Source organism: Dryobates pubescens, chromosome 34 (genome assembly GCF_014839835.1).
Source record: "Dryobates pubescens isolate bDryPub1 chromosome 34, bDryPub1.pri, whole genome shotgun sequence".
Lineage (NCBI taxonomy): Eukaryota > Metazoa > Chordata > Aves > Piciformes > Picidae > Dryobates > Dryobates pubescens.
Window position 1 is genome coordinate 4,222,719 of NC_071645.1, and position 23,747 is coordinate 4,246,465.

The following is a 23,747-nucleotide window of genomic DNA, read 5'->3' on the forward strand; positions in this document are numbered from 1 at the left end:
AGAACTCAAGTGGTTAAGATTCATAGAATGGTTTGGGTTGGAAAGAACCCTAAAGATCATCCAGTTCCAAGCCCCTGCCATGGGCAGGGACACCTCCCACTAGCCCGTGTTGCTCAAAGCCTCATGCAGCCTGGCCTTGAATGTCTCCAGGGAGGGGGCATCCACAACCTCCCTGGGCAACCTGTTCCAGCATCTCCCCACCTTCACTCTAAAGAATTTCTTCCTAATCTTCAGTCTACATCTCCCCTCCTCCAGCTTAAAGAGCTCATCTCCAGTAGCTCCATCCATCCTCAGAGCTCCCACGATGCTTCTTAGCAGCGTTTACCTTTCAGCCACCCCATTTCTGCTGCGCTTCTCTCAGCCGGTCCCCCTTTGGAGCTAAAACAAGATTCCCAGCAGAGGAAGAGCTCAGGAAAGGATGGCTCCTTACCATCATGGCCAGAGTTGAGTAGGTGCTCTCCCAGGTCACAGCCAAAGACTCTTTCCTTCAGGATCCCCCGCTGCTTCAGCTTCTGCTTCGTTGGGCGCGACTTCATGAATGTCCGCAGGAAGGTGATGAGCTTGCCGTGTTTCTTTGACACTGCACAACAAAACAAAGCACAACATCTCAGCTTTGGCCCAGCTGGGCAGGGCCAAGCACAACACGTTCTACACAGCACGTAAGAGCTGTCAAAGTGCTCCTATCAATTATCTGCAGGAAGAGATTTTCCAGGGTGAGATGCTAAGCAGAGCCTTGGCTGGGGTTCGGCGTCTTGGCCGGCACGGAACTAACAAGGGGCAGCTGTGAAGGGAGAAGGTAGCACAAAGACAGGTTCAAGCTGCAGAGCAGCTCCAGGTGGAGCATCCTAGGGCTCTGTCACAGAGATGGCTGATGGGCAGCACCTGACAGCTCTGGTTTGCATCCCTGCCAAAGTGAAGGCAGCCAAACTCACACACCCAGTCATCTCCTGTCCACTGACTCACAGAATACCTTTGCTTGGAAGAGACCTTCAAGATCATCCAGTCCAACCTTCAACCCAGCACTGCAAGGTCACCACCAAATCATGTCCCTAAGCACCAGGTCCACACACCATTTAAACACCTCCAGGGATGGTGACTCCACCACTGCCTTGGGCAGACCATTCCAATGTTGGAGAGCCCTTTCAGTGAAGAAATTGTTCCTCACGTCCAAGTTAAACCTCCCCTGGTGGAACTTGAGGCTGTTTCCTCTTGTCCTATCATCTGTTATTTGGGAGAAGAGACCAACTTCCACCTTGCTACCACCTCCTTTCAGGAGTCCTCTTTGAATCTTCTCAAGCCTTTGCACTTGTTTTTCTGTCTTTGCTTTATTCAATAGAAACCCAAGGCAGCTGGTCTGAAGAGGTGCAATTTATCCTCCTCAAAATAAAAACACAAGACTACAAAGAAGTGAAAACACAGCTCAGGAGCCATCCCTCCAAACCTCTTGCTCCACGTGATGCCACATAGTCTCTGTGTTATGGTGAAACCTCTGTTCAAAGCATCCTGTCTGGCTAAGGGGAACAACCCCCCCACCAGTGCCATGGGCAGCCACACAGGGCAGAAGTGGGTGACACAAATAAAACTCCTGCAAAAGGGGAGGAGAGGCCCAGCAGGTTTGAATGGAAGCAGAACAATGCCCTTGAATGTCAACTTTTCTTCCTGAGGCCCAGGCTGGAAGAGGGAGGGCTCTGGCCTCCCCAACAAAAGTGCCATTGTGGCCATGATTTAAAAGCAGTTTGACTTCCACAGAAGAGCTCCACTGAGGAGAACAAATCACTAGGTAGAAAAGGCTGAGCTTTGTGAGGAAGCCTTTACAGCCCCAGGAAGCTGTAAAGGCTCCTGCAGCACAGCAAGGCAATTCCAGCCATCACTCCTCCGATCCTGCCTCAAATCCCACAGAGGAGAGACAACCTGCATTAAATCCCCAAGTACTGACAGCAAATCCCAGCAGGGTAATCAGAAAAGAAAAGCCTCAAAGGAGGTTGGAGCAACAGGAAGATGTCTGTCTCTCCTCCCAAGGAACAAGGATGAGAGGAAATGGCCTCAAGTGGCACCAAGGGAGGTTTAGGTTGGACACGGGGTACAGTTTCTTCCTCAAAAGGGCTGTCAAGCCCTAAACCAGGCTGCCCAGGGCAGTGCTGGAGTCCCCATCCCTGGAGGGGCTTCAAAGCCATGAAGATGTGGTGCTGGGAGCATGGTTTAGTGGAGACCTGGCAGTGCTGGATTTGATGATCTGAAAGGTCCTTCCCAAGCAAAATGAATTCTGTCATGATTTAATCCCTTTCAACAGCTGAGCATTTCCCTTCCATTTCACCAGGTGCTGCTTCAGCCCTTCTCTTTGTAACAACCCTGATTGCAGGGACCTTAACATATTTCTGTGTCTTGGATAAAGCCTCTTTCAGCAGCCCTGACACCACACTGATCTTCAGCAGCCCAGTCCCATCTGAACACCTGCAACCCCCAAACCTCCAGCAAAAGCCACAGCAACCAAACCCAAACCACTTAACAACAAGCAGAAGCTCTGAGCATGACAAACTGTGGCTGTGGGGGCTTTAATTGAAGGCACATTTTCAGTTTGGTGGGGTTGGTTTATTTAATCCCACAGTAACTGAACAGATTGTGCCAACGTGCCAGACACAGTCAGGAGAGCTTCTGGTTGGATCCATGGAGTAATGGCTCATTTATCACCTCCTATCATCCATCCCTGCTCAAAAACAAATGGAGACAAGAGCCTCATCCTGCCTCTTGTGGCATTTCAAAGGGTTCAGGCTCCTGTGAAATTGCTGCTGGAGGTGCTAGACCTGAGACAGACACTTTTACACCCCTCAAACAGACTACTAATTATTAACACCTAGGCAGGAGTCTAAATCCTTTCACAGGCTTCTGCATGCACCATTCCATGAAGTATCTGCTTGGACTATATGAGTCCATCAGAAAATGGACTTCAAAGGGAGGAAAAACACAGCCAGGTCCAGGACTGCAGCGATCCTAATGCTGGTGACCAGGTCAGCAAGTGACCAGGTCAGCAAGTGGATCTGAATCCTTTCACAGGCTTCTGCATGCAGCATTCCATGAAGTATCTGCTTGGACTAAATGAGTCCATCAGAAAATGGACTTCAAATGGAGGTAAAACAGGTCCAGGACTGCAGAGATCCTAATGCTAGTGACCAGGTCAGCAAGTGAATCTGAATCCTTTCACAGGCTTCTGCATGCAGCATTCCATGAAGTATCTGCTTGGACTAAATGATTCCATCAGAAAATGGACTTCAAAGGGAAGAAAAACACAGCCAGGTCCAGGACTGCAGAGATCCTAAAGCTGGTGACCAGGTCAGCAAGTGACTTGTGGGTGTCACCTCAGAAGAATGAGCAATGGATCCACCTCCACGATCCAGTGATGTCCTTTTTGCTTGGTAATGCTCCTTTTTTACACTCCTAACCAGAAGGGAGACCTGAGCTTTTAAAACCCCACAAGTTTGCCCTGCCTTTAAGCCACAGGTTAGAATTGTCTTGTTTGCTGCATCATTAAGCAGCCTCCTCCACTCACACCACAACAGACCAGGACACTGTCAGGGCAATGCCCCAGCAGGTTCAGTCACCACAAATTCCCTTACCAACAGCCTGGTGGAAGAGAGTTTTCTCTTCTCTGAATCACTGCCTGCTCTGGATGAGAGCTTCTCAGGCTAAACTGACTTCAGAGGTTCATACCTACGCAGGGATGATTCACTGATAGGAGCTGAGCTTCTCTGGGGTGGGGAAGGGAAAAAACAGAGAGAACAGGGAGAAAATCCGAGCTGTGCTGACAGCTTAGAGAAGAGAACAAAAAAGCAGGTAGGTGTCTGATAAGGATAAGCCATCCTCATAAGCTGCCAGAGCTCAGGAGGCTGGCAGGTATGCTGTCCTGCTGCCAACAGCAATAGAAGTGAAACGCTTTCCATCCACCTTCCCAACCCCCGGCGTCGTGTGACCCTCAAAGCAGCAAAGAGATTGCAGTTCTGGTGCATTTTGCTGGAGAGGAAGCCAGCACAGCACGCCCAGGTTGTGGATAATGCCAAAGGGGCTACCAAGAATCCCGCAGAGCACATGTTTTCTGCTCCAAAAGACTGGTCCTAAACCTTTGCTGGCCCACAGGTGACAGCACCTGCACGAGCAGTTGCCCCACACTCCTACCCCCATCTCAACCCCCCCAGAGTTCATGAAGGATGGCAGCAAGGCACAGCCTTTAGAGCAGAAACAAACCATTTGCCACTCTCAAAACCCTCAGAATCAGTGAACAATGGGAGTTAGGGGATCAAGGAAACAAACCTAAAATTGCTACAAAGGTGATTTAGATAAAGCAGTTAGCCTTCTTCTACCCTTTTTGTCCCATAAATGAGGGGGGGATATGCTAAATCCAACCCATTCACAGCCTAGAAAGGTTGGACCAGATGATCCTTGCAGTTCCTTCCAACCTGGCATTCTGTGATTCTGTGAGTTCAGGTCTCCATGTGAGGTGGTCAAGTGTCACAGAATGATAGAATCAATCAGGTTGGAAAAGACCTCAAAGATCATCAAGTCCAAGCTGTCACCCAACACCTCATGACTACTAAACCATGGCACCAAGTGCCACATCCAATCCCTTTTTGAACACCTCCCTGGGCAGCACATTCCAATGGCCAATGACTCCCTCAGTGAAGAACTTTCTCCTCACCTCCAGCCTAAACCTCCCCTGGCACAGCTTGAGACTGTGTGCTCTTGTTCTGGTGCTGCTTGCCTGGGAGAAGAGACCAACCCCCACCTGGCCCCAACCTCCCTTCAGGCAGTTGTAGACCGCAGGAAGGTCTCCCCTGAGCCTCCTCTTCTCCAGGCTGAACAACCCCAGCTCCCTCCTGGCAGTGAATTCAGACTCAAAGCAGCATCACCACCAGACAACTTTCCACGGTGGCAGAGATACTGCTGGGTTACCAAACCCCTTCCCAAATACCAACACTTAGCCATATCAATTCCCCCCTCAGGTTCAACCACTCTCAGACAAACTCTTGACCAAGAAATGGAAGCTTTCCTAGAAGGGGCAGGGGCTGATTTTCCTCAGAAAGGCAGCTCTGGCTGAACACCCTGGCCTGCACCAGCAAATATTCCATCAAGCTCTCCACAGTGAAATTGGCTGAAAATAAAACCCCAATCAAAACCCAAACAATAAAAACCCCACCCAAGCTTGGGCTGCTTTGGAAGGTTTGCTGGCACCAACAGGTCACTTAGGAGTGAGAAAAAAATATCCCAGCCTTAGCTGACAGAACCAGGCTGGCTCCAGCCTTTGTGTGGTGGGAAGGGAGGGAAGAAAAAAAAAGGGTCAGCTGTGCCAGGTAGCTCATTGTGGGTTTGGGAGGCTGCCATGGTCTGTACCTCCCTGAGGAGCATTCATCAATCCAGCCATGCTGTTGTTGCCATACCACCAGGCTTTTGTAGGAGGTGAGGCCTGAAATTCCCCTGCCATTGATAAAATCCATTAACCAACAATTACTTCATTAAAGGCAGGGCTTGTTCACCCTCAATGCCAGGGACTGAGAAGCCACTGCAGGATACAATTTGTGCAGCCCATTTCCTGGAGAAAGGTGTCAGCCATCAGGGCAGTTTTGTGGCTCTTCAGCACAATCTGCTTCTCCTGGGGGACTTTGGCAACCCACTGACAGCTCACAGGGATCTCTTGGGCTGCAGAATCATGGGAATGTTTGGGTTGGAAGAGCCACTTCAGGTCACGGAGTCCAACCCCTAAGTCAGTACTGCCAGGTGACCACTAAACTGTGTCCCTCAGCAGCACATCTAAAGAGCTTTGAAAGCCCTCCAGGGATGGGGAGTCCAGCACAGCCCTGTTCCAGGTCTTGACAACCCTTTTGGGGGAGATATTTTTCTGAATGTCCTAAACCTCCTCTGGCCCAGCTTGAGGCCATTTCCTCATCATACCACACAATCATAGATTCATAGACTGGTTTAGATTAGAAAAGACCTTAAAGATCATCCAGCTCCAACCCCCTGACGTGGGCAGGGACGCCTCCCACTAGCCCAGGTTGCTCAAGGCTTCATCCAACTTGGCCTTGAACATCTCCACAACCTCCCTGGGCAACCTGTGCCAGTGTCTCACCACCCTCACTGTCAAGAATTTCTTCCTAACCTCCAGTCTAAATCTGCTCTCCTACCACTTGTTCCTTTGTCTTATCACATTTGCCTTCGGAGAAGAGCCCAACCCCCACCTCACTCCAACCTCCTTCCATGTAGTTGTAGAGACTGCTCCCCTCAGCCTCCTCTTCTCCAGGCTAAACAACCCCAGCTCCCTCAGCTGCTCCTCAGAAGGTCTCTCTTGCCTCTTCCTTGACTTGCTGCCCTCCCATCCACTGTGGCACCTCCTGTTGTGTTCCTCCACCTTCCCATGAGGTTGCACTGTGAGCTGAGCCACTGCAGCAACCCAGATTACAACTAATCTGCTGAACCTGATGCTCTTACAGCATGAGCAGTTGTGGCAGCCAGAGTGAGGGGGTGGTGGAACAGAGTGCAGGAAACTTCTTATGCTGAGCTCCCTGCAGAACTACCCTCAGCCTGCTGGCAAATGCCTTGAATTCACTGAGGTACAACCCACCCATGGAACACCAGCTTCTGACTCCTCCTGTGCCTGTGCAGATTACTCTGGATTTGGAATCACTGAAACATTTGGGCTGGAAGACACCTTTAAGATAAGGATTTACACCCATCAGGTCAGTGCAGAGACCAGTGAGACCTTGTATCTCAGCCCAACCTGCACAAGAATCATGTCTGGGCCACAGAACTCTTCCTGAGAGCACTTCTAAAATGCAATCCTGAACGAAATTGCCCAAACTGTTGCCAACAAAAGGAAAGGGATGGAAAACAGCTCCTGATTCCTTGGCTTTGAATCATGGTGATCAAACAGGAGAGTCTTTTCAAAGAATTCCAGAATCCCAGCAGGGCAGGGGTTGGAAGGGACCTCTGGAGATCATCTAGTTGAACCCCCCTGCTAAAGCAGGGGTGCCTCCAGCAGCTTGCCCAGGAGCCCAGTGGCCAGGTGGGTTTGGAATCCCTCCAGAGAAAGACTCCACAACCTCTCTGGGCAGCCTGCTCCTTCCCTCTTCAGTATGCAAACCCCCATGACACACAGGCTCTGCTGAGAGCAAAACACAACACAGTCAGCCTTGCAGCCCAGGCCAGCAGCTCCCATCCCACACACCCTGTCTCTTTTCAGCGACCAGGGGAAGCAAGCAACAGAAAAGCAAAGAGCAGATTTCAGGTCTTGCATGTGAGCAACAAAGGTTAAGTGCTGGCTCAGTGGGCATCCAGGCTTCTGGTGACTCACCAACATATTCTGGCACCTTTTAGAAGCCTAGAATGGTTTGGGTTGGAAGGGGAGCTACAAGATCATCCACTTCCAACCCCACCTGCCATGGGCAAGGACACCTCCCACCAGCCCAGGTTAAGGTCCCATACAACCTGGCCTTGAACACCTCCAGGGAGGAGGTATCCACAAGCTCTCTGGACAGCCTGTCCCAGTATCTCACCACCCTCACAGTCAAGAATGTCTTCCTAATCTCCAGCCTAAATCTCCCCTCTTCCAGCTTCCCATAGGACACGCTCACAAACCCACTGCCTGTCCCCCTGCAACCTCCCTAGGTTTGGCCAAGGGAAACCAAAGCCAGCCGAGCAAAGCACACCTGCCTGATCTCCTGTTGCTATCACTGCTTTGGTTTGGAGCTCCTCTTCGCAGGACCCTTGTCAGCAACATGTTTTCTAAGGCAGGGTTTGTCAACTCTGACTCCAAGAGAAGCTCTTGGAGGGTGCTTGCTGCCCCACACAGCCCAGCATGTTTGTTTCTCCTCTTACTGGCAGTGATTTGACATATGGCAGAACCCAGCTGGCCCCTGCTGCCAGGAGGGAGTGGGGCTAAGGGCAAGAGCAAGCACACACGTGGCTGCAGAGTTCAAAACACATCAACAAACAGCAATATCCAGGCAGAGAGGGGAGAAGGGCTGGGAAGGCTGTATGAAAAGCACAGTGAAGATGACAAAACAAAAGTGAAATCCATCCTCTCTGAAGAGAGATTTACAGCAGGTCAAGCTCAAAATTTTTCCAGGCTATTGGCCCCTCAGGATTCATTCTCCTCTAAAATTAAACTCTGCTGCAGGGAGAGAAAGAGCAGTGACAGACACTGGGAAAACAAAATAAGAGCAGAAGCAGGAATCAGGGAATGAGAAGCTGGGTTTGGTTTTCCCACATATTTCCTCTTCTCCTTCTATCTGCAAACACTCAGGAAGACATTTAACGGTGTGAGAGGACTGGGTTCAGCTGGTTCCCCACCAGCCTCAGTTCTCTCAGCCCCTCCTTAAAACCCCAGTAAATATTTTTAATATCATCCATCCCTTCACACATAGAGGAGCAGGCTCTGTGGACCCACATCTTGCTGAAGAGAAATGATACAAAGCCAAGGACTGAGTCACATCTCCCAGTTCTCTGTCATGTTCCTTAGCAACAAGACATTTTACTCCTTCCCTCCTGCCACAGCAGATTCTATTTTGGAAGCTGAGTTAGACAGCCCTAAAAACCCCACCAGGATCTGGAACCAGGCACCACCAAGCACCATCTTTTTGTCCTTGAAGAGGACACTGGTTTTGAAGAAGAACCAACACCAGCATCACATCAATAACTGCAGCAATCTCATTGGTTCACAGATTGCATGAGGTTGGAAGGCACCCTCAAAGGCTTTCCAGTATTTTAAGGGGGGCTACAAGAAAGCTGGGGAGGGATTTTTTAGGGTGTGAGGGAGTGATAGGACTGGGGGGGATGGAAAAAACTAGAAATGGGTAGATTGAGATTGGATGCTAGGAAGTTCTTCCCCATGAGGGTGGTGAGAGACTGGCACAGGTTGCCCAGGGAGGTGGTGGAAGCCTCATCCCTGGAGGTTTTTAAGGCCAGGCTGGATGTGGCTCTGGGCAACCTGATGTAGCGTGAGGTGTCCTTGCCCATGGCAGAGGGGTTGGAACTGGCTGATCCTTGAGGTCCCTTCCCACCCTAACAATTCTATGATTCTATGATCTTGTCCAACCCCCTTGCAGTGAACAGGGACACTTCCAACTCGCAGGCTGCCCAGGGCCACATCAAGGCTGACCTCTACACTGGGCTTCCTTGCTGGTCATGAAGATTGTCAGGAGGAGATTTTAAAAGCTATGGAATTGAGAATTACAGTAAAATAGCCTTCTATCTTTGGTAACCTTCACCAAGGTGTCTTGACCGATTCGCTCTGTACAGAACCTTCTGACGCTGCAGCATTTATCTTCTGCCTGGCTGACAACGACGCCCTAAGAAACCACCAAATTTGTTAAAGGTGATGAATTTCAGTGTCATTAGAGAAAAGCCATTAAAATGAACTGTGGTGAGGAGCAGCAGCACGTATTTCCAGCAGACACAAGGAGAGGAAGGCAGGTCATTAACTCTGATAAGCAGTGCTGCTGCTCTTATTTACAAAGTCCAGTAGCAAGGAGCTGATCTGAGAAGGGCTTGGGTGCAAAGGGACCTTGCAAGGTCACCCAGCTCGACTCCCTGCATGTCTTCTTGGGATGTCTTCAACTAGAGCAGGCTGCTCAGAGCCCCAAACAACCTGACCTGGAACAGTTCCAGGAATGGGGCATCTGCCACTTCTCCAGGCAACCTCAGCCAGCATCCCACTACCTTCAACTAAAGTTTCTTCCTTCTCTCTCTGTCAGTGTTTAAAATGCACACAAGATCCATCACCTACCACAGCAAAAACCTCTTTCCATGCTCTTCATTGCCAACTCCTGACAAATTTATGGAGTGTTTATAACAGGATAAGGATGATCACCACAGGCTTAGCTAGATGCATGTGTGTCACCTATGCACAGAGAGGAAAGCCTGATCCCAAGCAACCCGCAATACTTTCCAGGTTAACGCTATGCCTGAACTTGTGATGGGACTCTAAAGCCATAAGGGAGCACTAAGACAAGTATGAGCTGATCTCCTGAGCAAACAGACCACAGGACACCTGTGAATTAGAGGCAGATTCAGACTGGAGATTAGGAAGACATTCTTTCCAGTGAGGGTGATGAGACACTGAACAGGTTTCCCAGGGAGGCTGCGGATGCCCCTTTCCTGGAGGTGTTAAGGCCAGGTTGGATGAGGCCTTGAACAAACTGGTTTAGTGGGAAGTGTCCCTGCCCACAGCAGGAAAGATGATCTTTGAGGTCCCTTCTAACCCAAACCATTCTATGAATTAATCTCCTGAAGTCCAGGATAGCAACTCTGAGGGAAGGGCCACGTGGTTAGGAGAGACAAATCAGTTAGCTGAAGGCTACCTGAGAAAGGAGAGAGGTTTCTAAGCTAGAAGGGCTGACAAGGTCTAGTTATTCACTCTAATCTTGGAATTGTGTCTGGAAAATGCTGACTAAGACAGGTCTGAGTGACAAAGCAGCAGGGATGGGTTCAGTCAGGGATCACAAGGGCCTCATGGGTTTGCAACTGGAGGTGAGGAAATGGCAACACACAGGGCTGTAGGTCAATGCAAACCAGTTATCAGAGGCCCAAACTGGAAAACAAGTGGGAGTTGCAAATAAAATGATGGAGATGATGTCATTTAGCACCCAGTCAGCAGTTCAGGTGACACAATGAGGCCAGAAGGCCGGCAGCAGGACTAGGAAACAAGAGGAACAAACTGGGAAATGTGGAGCTAGGAGAAAACCAGCAAGAGAGAGACCTGAAAGATCTTGTTTTCACTTTCCTTCACACTACATTGTGTTAAGCCTCTGTGTTCCAGCAGGGTTTAATGTGGTCCTTTTGCTTGGAGATCAATGACACACTGGAAAAATGAACGTTCTGGCTCAGGTAACCAAACTTCAGACCTGCTTTTTAGGAAGCCAGTGGTGATCCTTCACCCATGTTCACTTGGAGATCACCATCATTGGACTTTGCATACCCAAGCACACACTGCACCCATAAATAAGGGAGACATCAAAGTGTCCTCAAGCCCTTGTGGAGCACTGAATGCACACTAAGAAGAAACCTCATTTTAGACCAACCCCAAAGGTGATGCACTGTGTCCTGTGGGAGGTGTTACTGATGTGCAGGTTTCCTCAGGTGGTGCAGTACCCTTAAGGACAGCCAGGTAAGCATCAACAAGCAAACAAGCATCAAGATCAACCAGGTGATTGTGTGCTAGATAATAATCAAGAGCCAAGATGTCACCTAATCCACTAAGTGACACCTGAGGAGGTTCAACTCTCACCCCAGCCATCTCTGCCAAAAGTTTCTCCTTCTCAACAGTCTCCAGTGAGGAAAATGCCACATATTTCCTGTTGGCAGCATTCCTCCTTGATCAATCATAGAATCACACAATGGCTTAGGTTGGAAGGGACCTCAGAGATCATCTGCTCCAACCTCCCTGCCATGGCCAGGGATGCCTCTCAACTGGACTTAAGTCTTCATCCAACCTGGCCAAACACCTCCAGGAAGAAGCCATCCCTGGGCAGCCTACCCCAGAGTCTCACCACCCTCATACTGAAGAACTTCTTCTTCAGCTCCAGTCTAACCCTGCTCTCCCTCAGGGTTAAACCATTCCCTCTTGTCCCGTCTCTAGACACCCTCATGAAAAGTCCCTCTCCAGCCTTCCTGTAGGATCCCTTCAGGTGTTGTAAGGCAGCTCTAAGGTACCCTCAGAGTCTTCTCTTCCCCAGGCTGAACAACCTCATCTCCCTCAGCCTGCCCTGATAGCAGAGGCTATTAAAGGCTCTGGAGCTGCAGCACAGCCTCACCCACGCTATGTCTCCTTCTGCCACAACTGGTAGCAGCGCTTCGGGGGAGCTTCCAAAAGCCTGAGAGCAACCCAAGCCAGCCCTGAGTAACATCTAAGCCCTTTGGACACACAGACACACAGGGCCCAGAGCTTTCACTGATCATCCACAGGCAGATCAGCCTTCAGCCCCGGCCTGGCAGCAGCTGAACCAGGCTAACCGGAGTGGCGGTGGCAGGCCAGTCGCTCCGGTTCTGCACGGCAGCACACTCCAGCTGGGCTGGTGGGAGGAGGCAGGCAGGGAGAGCAGACCTGACATGAATCAACTGAGGCTGAATAATGGGGAGTTTGGCAGATGGAGCCCAGTCTTGGAGGTGAGAGGGTGTCTGCTCTTATGCAAGGCCTCAGGAAGAAACTGGGAAGGAGCCTTTTTATCCCATCAGGAAGGGGGATGAGCAATCCACCTGGAGCAAGGAAGGGAGCCAGGCCAAAGCACACTGCTTCCCTTAGCTTCAACCACAGAGCACAGCCCTTACCTCAGACTCCTCTGAAGTATGCAGCGCTCCCAGTGTGGCAAGGAAGATCCTTGGTGCTCTCCCAATCCCTTCCAGAAGATGCTTATCTCCATTTTCACTAGCTGCAGGGCAGCTGTTTACAACCCAGAGCAGCTCCTTGCAACTCACACTGACCTACTCTGCCAGGATCCGTATCGCCCTGGTTCTTTTCTTGTTTACAACCCTGAGTTTCCAAACTGCTTATACTGTAGCTACCAACACCTGCATTAAGGCCTGAGATGATTTTGCCTGTGGCAGCAGAATTCCCCCTCACCTGGAGTGAAAACAAGATTGAAGACAAGGAACATGAGCCTCATTCGTGTTACAGTCACTTTCTACAGCACTAGCAGGACAAAATAGCTCCAAAGAGGATAAAAACATCTTTTTTCTTGTACATTCTCCTTACCCAGCTGAAGAAGTGAAGTAAAGCTTTACTGAAAATGAAAACTGGGCCCAACTGGGGGCTTACAGTGCACCAAATCTGCTTTTTAAGATGCAGGAATGCAGATATTGCATTGTTTCGCCTGCTTTATTCTTTCCCTTTCTCTTACCAGACCGGAGCTTTGATTTCCAATGAGACTCTTTTACCATGCCCAGAACAAAGGAGGTCAGGGAAGAGTGGAAGGGGAAGGCCTCCTGTCTTGCCTGTCATAAATAATAAGATCCTGCAGGGCAGTTAGTCCTTAAAATGGACTATAGCTTCTAGGAGGTTTTCTGAACAAATAGGAACAGACAAGCCATGGCTACTTGCAAAGTGTCTCCTACCATCACCCTAACTCTCCCTCCCTGGGAATGTTATTTTCCAGAAAGGATTCACTGCCCTGGGGCTCCCACAAACAAAGGAGGAGCCTTTTTAAATAGGAAACACCACCCCCACCCCCCTCTTCTCCTCAACAACAGCATCCATAATATTAATGCTTAGGAATGCATCCTATGGCAGGCTGAGGAAGGGGAGGGGGAACCAGAAGATAAAGGGATATGCAAAAATCGATTGAAATTCAAATTCCAGGCAGTCCCATCTGGCAGCTGCCTCTTTGGAAGCTGGGTATAAATCCTGCAGGAAGAGCTGAGCTCTCACCTCCCCAACCTCAAGGACCAGGCAGGCAGCTGGAGAGGGCACTCAAGCTGAAATTCCTTCTCCCTTGGGATTTGGGTGGGAAGCTTCACACAAATCACCCCAGACATGAAATAGGTTCCTGTTAACAGCTCCAGCTCACTGCACACTCATGGCCTTATTGTAAGTCCAATAGACCAGTTTACAACTACAGACCTGGTGAGTACCAAAGTGCAACAGAAACCTGAACCCTGAGATGAGTAAAAGGGAAGCAGAAGTAAAACAATTAGCAAGGAGGGAGGGAGGGAGGGAGAGGGGGAAGTAGGAGGCGTCAATCAATCTCCAGTTGGCAAGAGAAGCCAACCACCACACCAGGTAACCTGCCCAAGGGCACAGGTCCCTGAGGATCTCCTCCCACCGCAGAAGCAAATGGGTCTACATGCAGGTGCCAGGCCAGAGTGGCACTGGAAATTGGTTGAGGAGCAGGTACTTTCTCATCTGGATGAACACACAGTCCCAGTGATCTGCCTGAAAACGTGATCCCAGCGATCTGCATACACAGGTGATGCCACAGGCTAACGTGATCCCAGGCTACTTACTCTACCACAACTGAAGTTAATTCGAGAGCCTTGCTTGCACTGCCCCTGTACCAGATGCCTCAATTTGAGCACCTCACTTGCACTACCCTCGGTATAAAAGGCAGTTCCACTCCAGGTACAACCTCCTGTGCAACACAGACCTGCGTGCTGGGCACCGTACAGCGCAGCCTGGCCCTGCTGTGCCCAGCTGGGGGGGGGGTCTGACCCCCAGGATGTGCCCACCGTTTCTTCACGGAAAGGGCTCTCAAACGCTGCCACAGACTGCCCAGGGAAGTGGCTGAGTCCCCATCCCTGGAGGCGTTTAAAAGGCAGAGAGATGTGGTGCCACGGGACACAGTTTGGCACCTGCCCTGGCAGAGCCGGACTCGACCACCTGAAAGGTCTTTTTCCAACCGCAACGATTCAAAGTCACCTCCTTCCCCAGAGCAACATCGCCAGACAAGAGGAAAAAAAATCCTCATCTAAAGCCATTAAATGCTCCCAACCCGCACGTTAAATACCTGGCAAGTTACTAAGCAACAAGTGGGCGCAGGGACCTAAAAATACTCCGCGAGTCTTACATAAGAAAGGCGCTGAGCGAGGGCAGGGGCTAGAGCCCAGACCTCCCTTACCTTCCTCTCCTGGTCGTGGGGCCGAGACGCTCTCCCGAGCAGCTCTGTCCCCCGGGGGGGCTGAGGCTGGGCTCTGCCCGCCCCTGCCCAGGAGGGGACGGAGGAGCCGAGGTGCTGGGCGGCGCGGCGCGGCTCGCTGCGGTCCGGTCCGGTCCGGCTCGGCTCCGGGAGGCTGGCGGAGGGTGCAGCCGCCTCTGCGGCTCCTGCCAGGCCCCTCCCCGGAGAGCCCGGCCCCGTCCGCCCCGGCTCCACCTCCCGCAGGTGGATCTTTCCACGCCGGCTGCCGGAGCTCCTGGCTGGGGGCCGGGCACAGCCGGGGCGTCCTTCCTCCCCTCCTCCTCCTCAGGGATGCTCTGCTGAGCCGCAGTGGGGCTGAGGGGGGACAAGGTGCGGGGCCTCTTTCCCTGCCCTGCTTCCCTTCCCTCCCTCCCTCCCCCGTGGCCCTTTGGACCTCGGCTGGGCCATGGGTTCATCAGTGGGCAAAGGGCAGAGGAGCAGAAGGGGAAAGAAAGCAAAACACAGCTCGGCCTGGGCAGTGTCAGACCTCTGGTTTCTCTCAACATCACCCATGACCTCCCCTCCATCTCTCTTATCGGGATGGATTCTTGCTTGCCATCCTCTTCCAGCTTGGGAGTACCTCAGGAAAGCAGCAAGAATGCAGCCAGAAGAGCTGCACCCAAGTTTATCCATAGGATTATAGAATCCTTTTGGATGGAAGAGATGTTTAAGATCATCAAATCAAACAGCACAGTCAGGTCACCACTGCACTGTCTCCCAGCTTGGGAGAGCCTTGGGAAAACACAGGAATGGGGCCAGGAGAGCTACACTCACGTTTATCCATGGGGTCATAACATCATTTTGGTTGGGAGAACTTTAAGATGATCCAAGTCCAAACATTAACCCAGCACTGCTGAGTCAAACCCACAGCTTTCTTGTCCCTTGCATGGAGCTAAACTGCACCTTCATGCCACCAAAGCTACAGAGGAACATCAGAGAGAGGGTGAAACCCCAATCTACAGGCTGCAGAGCTCAGGGGTAGGTTTGTGCCATTCTTAAAGCACAGGTCCCTCACTGCAAATCCTCAAGCCCATAAAGGTTGCCTCAGCATGTCCAAAAAGAAGGGACAGATGTTGAGCGTGCTGGAATGCTTTGAAACCTATCCAGACTTGCAGACTGGACCACATTCAGGTGAGCCCCACCTGCCCCTGAGCTCTGGTGACACTTTGCATCCAGGATGTGCCTTCTGTTAATCTAATCACAGAGCTGTCCCCTCCCACCCCCAGTGGCTGTTAACCAGCACAATTTGCAGCTGCATTGATCAGCTCACTGAGAACAAACCCAGCTCAAAATTCTGCTGGAGTTCTGCTATGTGAAACACCAAAGTAAAACGACACAGATGAGTTTACAGTGACCTAGTTTCACAGCCCAGCTCCAAAACCTGCCTGTACCATCTCACCAACACTCCAGAGCAGAAAGCAGAAGGCACCCTAACTTGACTTTATCAGCAACCCTTCTTGGCCACACCAGGCACCAAGCAGCAAGGACCAAAGCCAGGAGGGTCACAGGGCTCAGGAAACTTCAGCCAGGCTTTCTAGCTTTTTTTTTTTGGGGGGGTGGTGGTGTTACCTGCATTTATGGCATGCCTGAGGAATAAAAGCTGCTGCTGACCCCCAAGCCCCTGGGCTCACAGGAGGCTGCAGTGCCATTCATCAATCTCAGTAACTGCTGTCACACACTTTGAAATGTGGGCTCACCAGATAAGGTGGACAACCTCAGGGTCAGGAGGATTAAAGAGGAATCTGCTTCTATTTATGCAGACATCTGGATGACCAGGAGGGTAAAACTCATTTCTTTTGCTGCCCATAGTTTCTCCCCAAGCAGATGTGTTCACTGCTAAACGGTTTGCTGACTCACATCTCCACATCAGACTGGTTCTCCAGCTCCTTGTTAGATGTGCTATGTATTACTGGAATTGTTTGGCCTGGACAATGATCACACTATCTATCACATGACTTTTTTCCTTAGCAGCCAAGCATGACTCCTAAGGCTGGTTCTAGATGTCTTATGTACAACTCTGAACACAAAACCTTCTTCCTGATACCAGGCACGTTCCTCCTATCAAACCCAACGAGAAAATCCCAACACAAACAGGGGATGAATGCAGCAGGGACACAACAGCTGCATCCTCAGTGACACAGAGCTCCCTCAACTGTAGGTTTGAACCTCTGCAAATGATTGCTCTGATGTGATCATTGCCTGAGGAGCTCTTTTACTATACGGTGCACAATGGGCCACCTTTCCCCCACCTGCACTCAGCTTCCTGTAAAGAAGAATACTTCATGCTTGTAACAAAACACCTTGCTTTTAGGAATGAAACCTGAGCCACCAGGGACGTGGCTACAACAAGCCTGTGTCTGGCACAGCACTGCCATCACAGCTCCCAGAGAATGCTCAGAGCACAGCACAGATACATCTCCCCTGGCTCTGGAGCTTGAGGGGCTCTGCCCTGCACAGGGGTCTTTGCCCTCCATGGGACTGAACAGTATTGGGATGCCCTCTTATTTCTCCTAAATATCTGACAAGCCTCAGCACTTGAAATCATAGAATTGTCAGGATTGGAAGGGACCTCAAGGAGCATTCAGTTCCAACCCCCTGCCATGGGCAGGGACACCTCACACTGCAGCAGGTTGCTCACAGCCACCTCCAGCCTGGCTGCAAACACCTCCAGGCAGGAGGCTTCCACCACCTCCCTGGGCAGCCTGTGCCAGTGTCTCACCACCCTCATGGGGAACAACTTCTTCCTAACATCCAGTCTGAATCTACCCATTGCTATTTTTTTCCCATTCCCCCCAGTCCTATCACTCCCTCACACCCTAAAAAGTCCCTCCCCAGCCTTCTTGTAGCCCCCTTCAGATACTGGAAGGCCACAATGAGGTCTCCTGAGAGCCTCCTCTTCTCCAGACTGAACAGACCCAACTCTCTCAGTCTGTCCTCATAGGAGAGGAGCTCCAGCCCTCTGCTCATCCTCATGGCCCCTCTCTGGACACCTTCCAGCACCTCCAGATCCTTCCTGTAATAGAGGCTCCAAAACTGGATGCAGTACTCCAGGTGGGATCTCACCAGAGTGGAGGAGAGGGGGAGAATGACCTCCCTCAACCTGCTGGCTGTGCTTCTCTTGATGCTTGGCTTTCTGGGCTGAAAAGGCACACTGCTGGCTCATAGACAAAAAGGCTCCATCCACATACTTGTCATAAATTAGACCCTTCAAGCACCCTGAAGTTTAACCTATCCTCCCAAAGTTATTTCACATGGAAGTTCTGGGAAAGCAAAGTAAGCTACAAAAAATGACATTAATACACCCTGCAGCTTCTCCACTTCCCTGTTTTCCAGAGGGAACCACTGAAGGAAGCTTCAAGCCATTAATAGAAGCCAGGCAGCCAGCATTTTTTGGTTTGCTTCTAACTCAGCTGGATTCATCCTGCAATCAAATTCTCCCCAGATAAAACACACACAAAAAAGAACCCTCCCCAAAAATGCAAATCCCTCTCATTTAATTAAGAGTTTTTGGGGAGAAGCTAATATTATAGATGAAAGCAGACAGAGACAATTAAGATTACAGATAAAAGCAGACTGGGAGGTTAAACCCCCCTGCCCCCAGAGAACAGCACAGCATGCAACAGGCTGCCAGGGGGCAACCTCAGAGTCACAGAATGCCAGGCTGGAAGGGACCCCAAGGATCATCTGGTCCAGCCCTTAATGACTTGAATGATTTGATTTGATTCTCAGCACTGGTTAGGCCACATCTTGAGTCCTGTGTCCAGTTCTGGGCCCCTGAATTTAAGAAGGACATTGAGACACTTGAATGTGTCCAGAGAAGGGCAAGGAGGCTGGGGAGGGGTCTGGAGCACAGCTCTGTGAGGAGAGGCTGAGGGAGCTGGGGTTGCTTAGCCTGCAGAAGAGGAGGCTCAGGGGAGAGCTTCTTGCTCTCTACAACTACCTGAAGGGAGGATGTAGACAGGAGGGGGTTGGTCTCTTCTCCCAGGCACCCAGCACAAGAGGACACAGTCTCAAGCTGCACCAGGGGGAGTTTAATTTTGAAGTGAGGAGAAAGTTCTTCCCAGAGAGAGTTGTTGGCCATTGGAATGTGCTGCCCAGGGAGGTGGTGGAGTCCCCATCCCTGGAGGTGTTCAAGAGGGGATTGGATGTGGCACTTGGTGCCATGGCTTAGTAGTCATGAGGTGTTGGGTGACAGGTTGGACTTGATGATCTTTGAGGTCTCTTCCAACCTTATTGATTCTATGATGTGACTTGATTCACAGACCTCACAGAAACCCAGGTTTGACATCAAGGTGCCTGGATAACCCTGTGGTGACTCAGTCTCCTGGTGGATGCAGCCATGGCCTGCTGGCTTTGCAAGAAAAATGATCCCAAATATTCCATTTAGCAAGGCAATAAAGCAGTCAGGAATGCTGCCAGTAACGGAGGGCTTCCACCTGCCTCTTGGTTCCCATGAGAACAAGGCAGAGAACTTGAGGCAGGCTTCCCACTGGTGTTACAGCATTAAATGCTGAAGAAGAATGAGTGCAGCACTGACACAGGTTCTTAAATGAGATCTGGCAGATGAAACCTCAGCTCAGCAAAGTCTTCTGAATTAATCACAGGCACAGGCTGATTCATGAGCTAGCAAAGCAAGTCCTAAAGGCCACAGTAAGGCTGTGCTCTGCAGTTTGCAGCAGCTAAACCCACTGCCAGGGAGAGGGGAAGAAAAGGAGGGAGGAGAGAGAGAGATGGAGACAGAGAGGAGAGCAGGGGAGAGTCTTGCCTTGTGTAGGATTATGGTGGAAACATGCTGCAGAGCTTGTCCAAGAAGAGGGCAAAATGATTTTCTGGAGTTGTTTAGCCTGGACAAGAGCAGAAGGGATCTTCTCAATGCTTATCAAGATCTAAAGAGTGGGGGGCAAGTGGATGGGCCAGACTCTTCTCAGCAGTGCCCAGCATCATGACAAGAGGCAATGGGCACAAACCAGAACCCAGGAGGTTCCACCTAAACCTGTGGAGAAACTTCTTTGGTGTGAGGGTGCTGGAGCCCTGGAGCAGGCTGCCCAGAGAGGTTGTGGAGTCTCCTCTGGAGAGATTCCAAACCCACCTGGACATGGTGATCCTGAGCAACCTGCTCTGGGTGACCCTGCTTCAGCAGCAGGGTTGGACTGGCTGATCTCCAGAGGGTCCCTTCCAAGCCCACCCTGCTGGGATTCACAAGGAGAGCACAACAAATCTGCTTTATCTCATTGTTGCAAAGCTCTCAGCATAACTGCTGAGTTCTGCTTGACCCAGCTATTACTGCAGCCCCATTCTGACAGAGCTTGTTAGAAAGGGGGGGAAAAAACCCCAAACCAAACCTAGTTTAAAAATAACAACTCCCCCCAGCCCAGCCCACCCTGAGTGAGTGGAGAGCAGGCAGAGCAAGAACACAGCACAGAACGCGTGAGAAGGAAGCTGCCCTTATTAGCAGCACTTTGCTGCCTCCAACACCTCTGCACTCAGCCAAGGTCTGCTGCTGTCCTTCACAAGCAGCGGACTCAACCTCTCAGCATGGGTGAAGCACACCCAGCTCCAACCACCACAACCAGGACTGCAGCTCTTTGTTACCTCCACAACACTCAACCCATGTCCTTATCTCCAAGCTGAGGCACACACAGGCTGTGCAGGGATCCCAACATCCCACTTGCTCCCTTTCTTTTCCCATGTACTTGAGGAATTGGAACTCAAGGAAGAGAAAGGGAGCAAGTGGGATGTTTGGATCCAGTTCCTCAAGTAGCATAATCCACAGTACCTGTCAGAAATGTGGGAAGGCTGCAGCTGCTGTCTCCTGAAAGCCTCAGGGGCTGTGAGTGACCCCACACAAGGAAGGAGTTGCACTGCAGGCAAGGCAGAAATGAATCTGTCTCTTCCTTCTACCTGTGGTTCAGGCATTTCCCTGTGACTCCACGACATCCAAGGCTAATTCCCAACGCTGTTTTTACACCAGTAGTGCCTCCCAGTGGAGATGCAGGAGATGCTGGGAGATGTTTCTCAGCTGGTAGAGCTCTTCTGCCAGGACAGCTGTGCCCACCCTCCCCCGACTGGGTGTTTTGGGTGGCTTTGCTGGCTTTTTGTTGTTGGGTTTTTTTTGTCTTGGCAGAGAAGCTGTCAGCTCTGGATGTGATTCTTTTTACACCTACAGAGACTCAGCTGTGCCATGACAAACACTAGAGCAAACCTGCTTTGAAGCTGGAGACAGAGAGTTCACTGTGCCCTGCACCTGCGCTGTCACTGATCTTGTACCAGGAAGCCAAAAGGTCATCAGAACAATCCCCTTTTACACTCAATCCTCTGCAAATGACTGCAGGGGCTACAAGGCAATGCTCATGTACAAGAACTTATCCCTCTGAACTTCTTGCTCTGCACACATGACATTTGTTTCTGGAATTAGCAACGTTTCCCTTCTTGGAGGATGGGAGGAAGAATCATAGCATGGTTTGGGTTGGAGGGGACCTTTCAAGGTCACCCAATTCAACTCCCTGCACTCAGCAGGGACATCTGCAACTAGAGCAGGTTGCTCAGAGCCCCAAACAGCCTGACCTGGAATGGTTCCAGGGATGTGGCATCTGCCATCTCTCTGGGCAACCTGGACCAGGGTCTCTCCACCCTCAGTGTAAACAATTTCTTCCTTCTCTCCAGTCTCAGTCTCCCTCTTTTAGTTTCAAACCATCACCCCTTGTCCTGTCACAACAGGCCCTGCTCAAAAGTCTATCCTCATCTTCTTTAAGACCTAAAAGGCTACCAGAGGCTCTCCCTGAAGCCTTCTCTTCTCCAGGCTGAACAACCCTAGCTCTGTCAGCCTGGCCTCACAGCAGAGGGCTTCCAGCCCTCCCAGCATTGCTGTGGCCTCCTGTGGCCCCACTCGAACAGGTCCCTGTCTGTACTGAGGACTCCAGAGCTGCCCCAGCACTGCAGGTGGGGTCTCAAGCAGAGCACAGCAGAGGGGCAGAATGCCCTCCCTGCCCACACTGCTGGGGATCAGCCCAGCACAGGGCTGGAGCTGGGCTGGCAGCGCTTGGTGCTGGCTCCTGTCCAGCTTTGCACCCTCCAGCACCCCCAAGTCCTTCTCCTTGGGGCTGCTCTCCAGCCCCTCACCCCCAGCCTGGATTGACAGCAGGAGCTGCCTTGGCCCAGGTGCAGGGATGCTCAGCACAAGTGCTTGCCCAGGGCACGCAGCATCCAGAGTTTCTGTCAGCCTCTGTCCCTAGCACACAGGCTCTGGGGAGCTGTTCTCAGACTTTTCCAGCAGAATCACAGATTTTTATGGTGCAACTCTCATAGGAGACCAGATGAATCCTGAATATAGCAGCACTTCCACAGATCAGCCCACACTTCTCATCCTTTTCTATTTCTGCCAAAAAAACAGGAAGGGCAAAAAAAAAAAAAGGGGGGGGGGGAGGGAGGAGAAAAAATCACTTGAAACAAAGGAGAGGAAAGAGTAAGGAGGACTCCAAGGAAATGCAAATCCAGCAGCAAAACACTGCTGCAGCCTGGATTTGTTCTGCAGTTCTGTAGACAAATTTAAAGCCCTCCAAAGACTACCCACTGCAGCAGCAGCAGCAGCAGCACATCTCCTAGCTGTGTGCCACCATAAATCCCCTTCTCCTAAAGCCAGGTAATTACTGGAGCCATTCAGATTACAGCAGCACTTCATCAGAATTTGCTGCACTGAAAGCAAGCAGTGCAACAGAAATGAATGCAAACATTCATTAATGGAATGAAGCTGGAGGTGGGGAGATTCAGGCTGGAGGTGAGGAGGAAGTTCTTCTCCATGAGAGTGGTGAAGCCCTGGAATGGGTTGTCCAGGGAGGTGGTTGAGGCCCCAGCCCTGGAGGTGTTTAAGCCCAGGCTGGATGAGGCTCTGGCCAGCCTGATCTAGTGTGAGGTGTCCCTGCCCATGGCAGAGGGGTTGGAACTAGCTGATCCTTGTGGTCCCTTCCAACCCTGACTGATACTATGATACTATGATGGAAGGCCCAGCTCGGTGCTCCTGAGGGAACCAAGAGGTAAACTAACAGCAAAATAACACTGCTTAAAAAAAGTGAAATGAAGTACAAAAAAGTCCTGCTTTACTTAAAGGAAGCATGAAACACAGGAGGGAAATCAAGCTTTAAAGCCTGGCTAAGAGAGAAATCCACCTTTTGGTAGCTTTAGAAGGGCGACAATGGAAATGCAGAGCAGGATTTCAGGGGAGCTTTGCCTGGAGACAGCCACAAGAAGATTTGCAAGAGGATGCAATGGAATTAGCAAAGAGGTTTGTCACTTCCCAAGGGCTTAAAAAAAAATATATCCCTGAGCTGCACCAATATTGGACTCCTGCACACAGTGAAATGGAATCCCTGCGCTGTGGGCAGCAGGAGCTGCAGCCTGCAGAAGAGGAGGCTCAGGGGAGACCTTCTTGCTCTCTACAGCTCCCTGAAGGGAGGGTGTAGCCAGGAGGGGGTTGGTCTCCTCTCCCAGGCAAGCAGCACCAGAACAAGAGGACACAGTCTCAAGCTGTGCCAGGGGAAGTTTAGACCCCAGGTGAGGAGAAAGTTCTTCCCAGAGAGAGCTGTTGACCATTGGAATGTGCTACCCAGGGAGGTGGTGGAGATCCAATCCCCTCTTGAACACCTCCAGGGATGGTATGTGGCACTTGAAGCCATGGTTTAGTTAGTCAGGAGGTGTTGGGTGATAGGTTGGACTTGATCTCTGAGGTCTTTTCCAACCTGACTGATTCTATGGTTCAATGTGAGCTCTGACTGGCTACAGTTATTAGCATCGCTAACAGAGCTTGCTGCTCAGGCTCTCCTTAAACTCCACTCCCATTTTCTTTCAGGTGCTCAGGAGCTCCAGGAAAACAAAATCATTTAAGCAGAGCTGAAATGTCTGTTATCAGGCACCTCTCAATAACTGAGGCTCAAATTGTTTAGGTACCTAAAATGTACCAGAGACCCATCTCAGTTCCACAGTTCCACTGGAACACTTCAATTTGACTTAATATTAGGTTTGAAATGCCCAGTGACGTGTTCATGACAGTTGTTTTCTGCTGTCACCATGCAACTGGGCACACACTGGGGTCCTTTGCTTTGCCAT

General features: G+C 50.8%; 1 protein-coding gene across 4 annotated transcripts in view; it reads right to left on the minus strand.

The window, feature by feature from the left end:
- Positions 1–23,747, minus strand: part of ARHGAP32 (Rho GTPase activating protein 32) — a 191,773-nt gene that overhangs the window by 34,994 nt on the left and 133,032 nt on the right. For 3 of the 4 annotated variants that reach the window (XM_054176227.1, XM_054176225.1, XM_054176224.1), the window contains one exon: positions 431–580. In XM_054176227.1, coding sequence (XP_054032202.1) covers positions 431–580 — 150 coding nt within the window. Of the gene's footprint in view, positions 1–430; positions 581–14,591; positions 14,765–23,747 lie in introns of those variants that run through there. The other variant, XM_054176226.1, reaches the window with a different exon arrangement.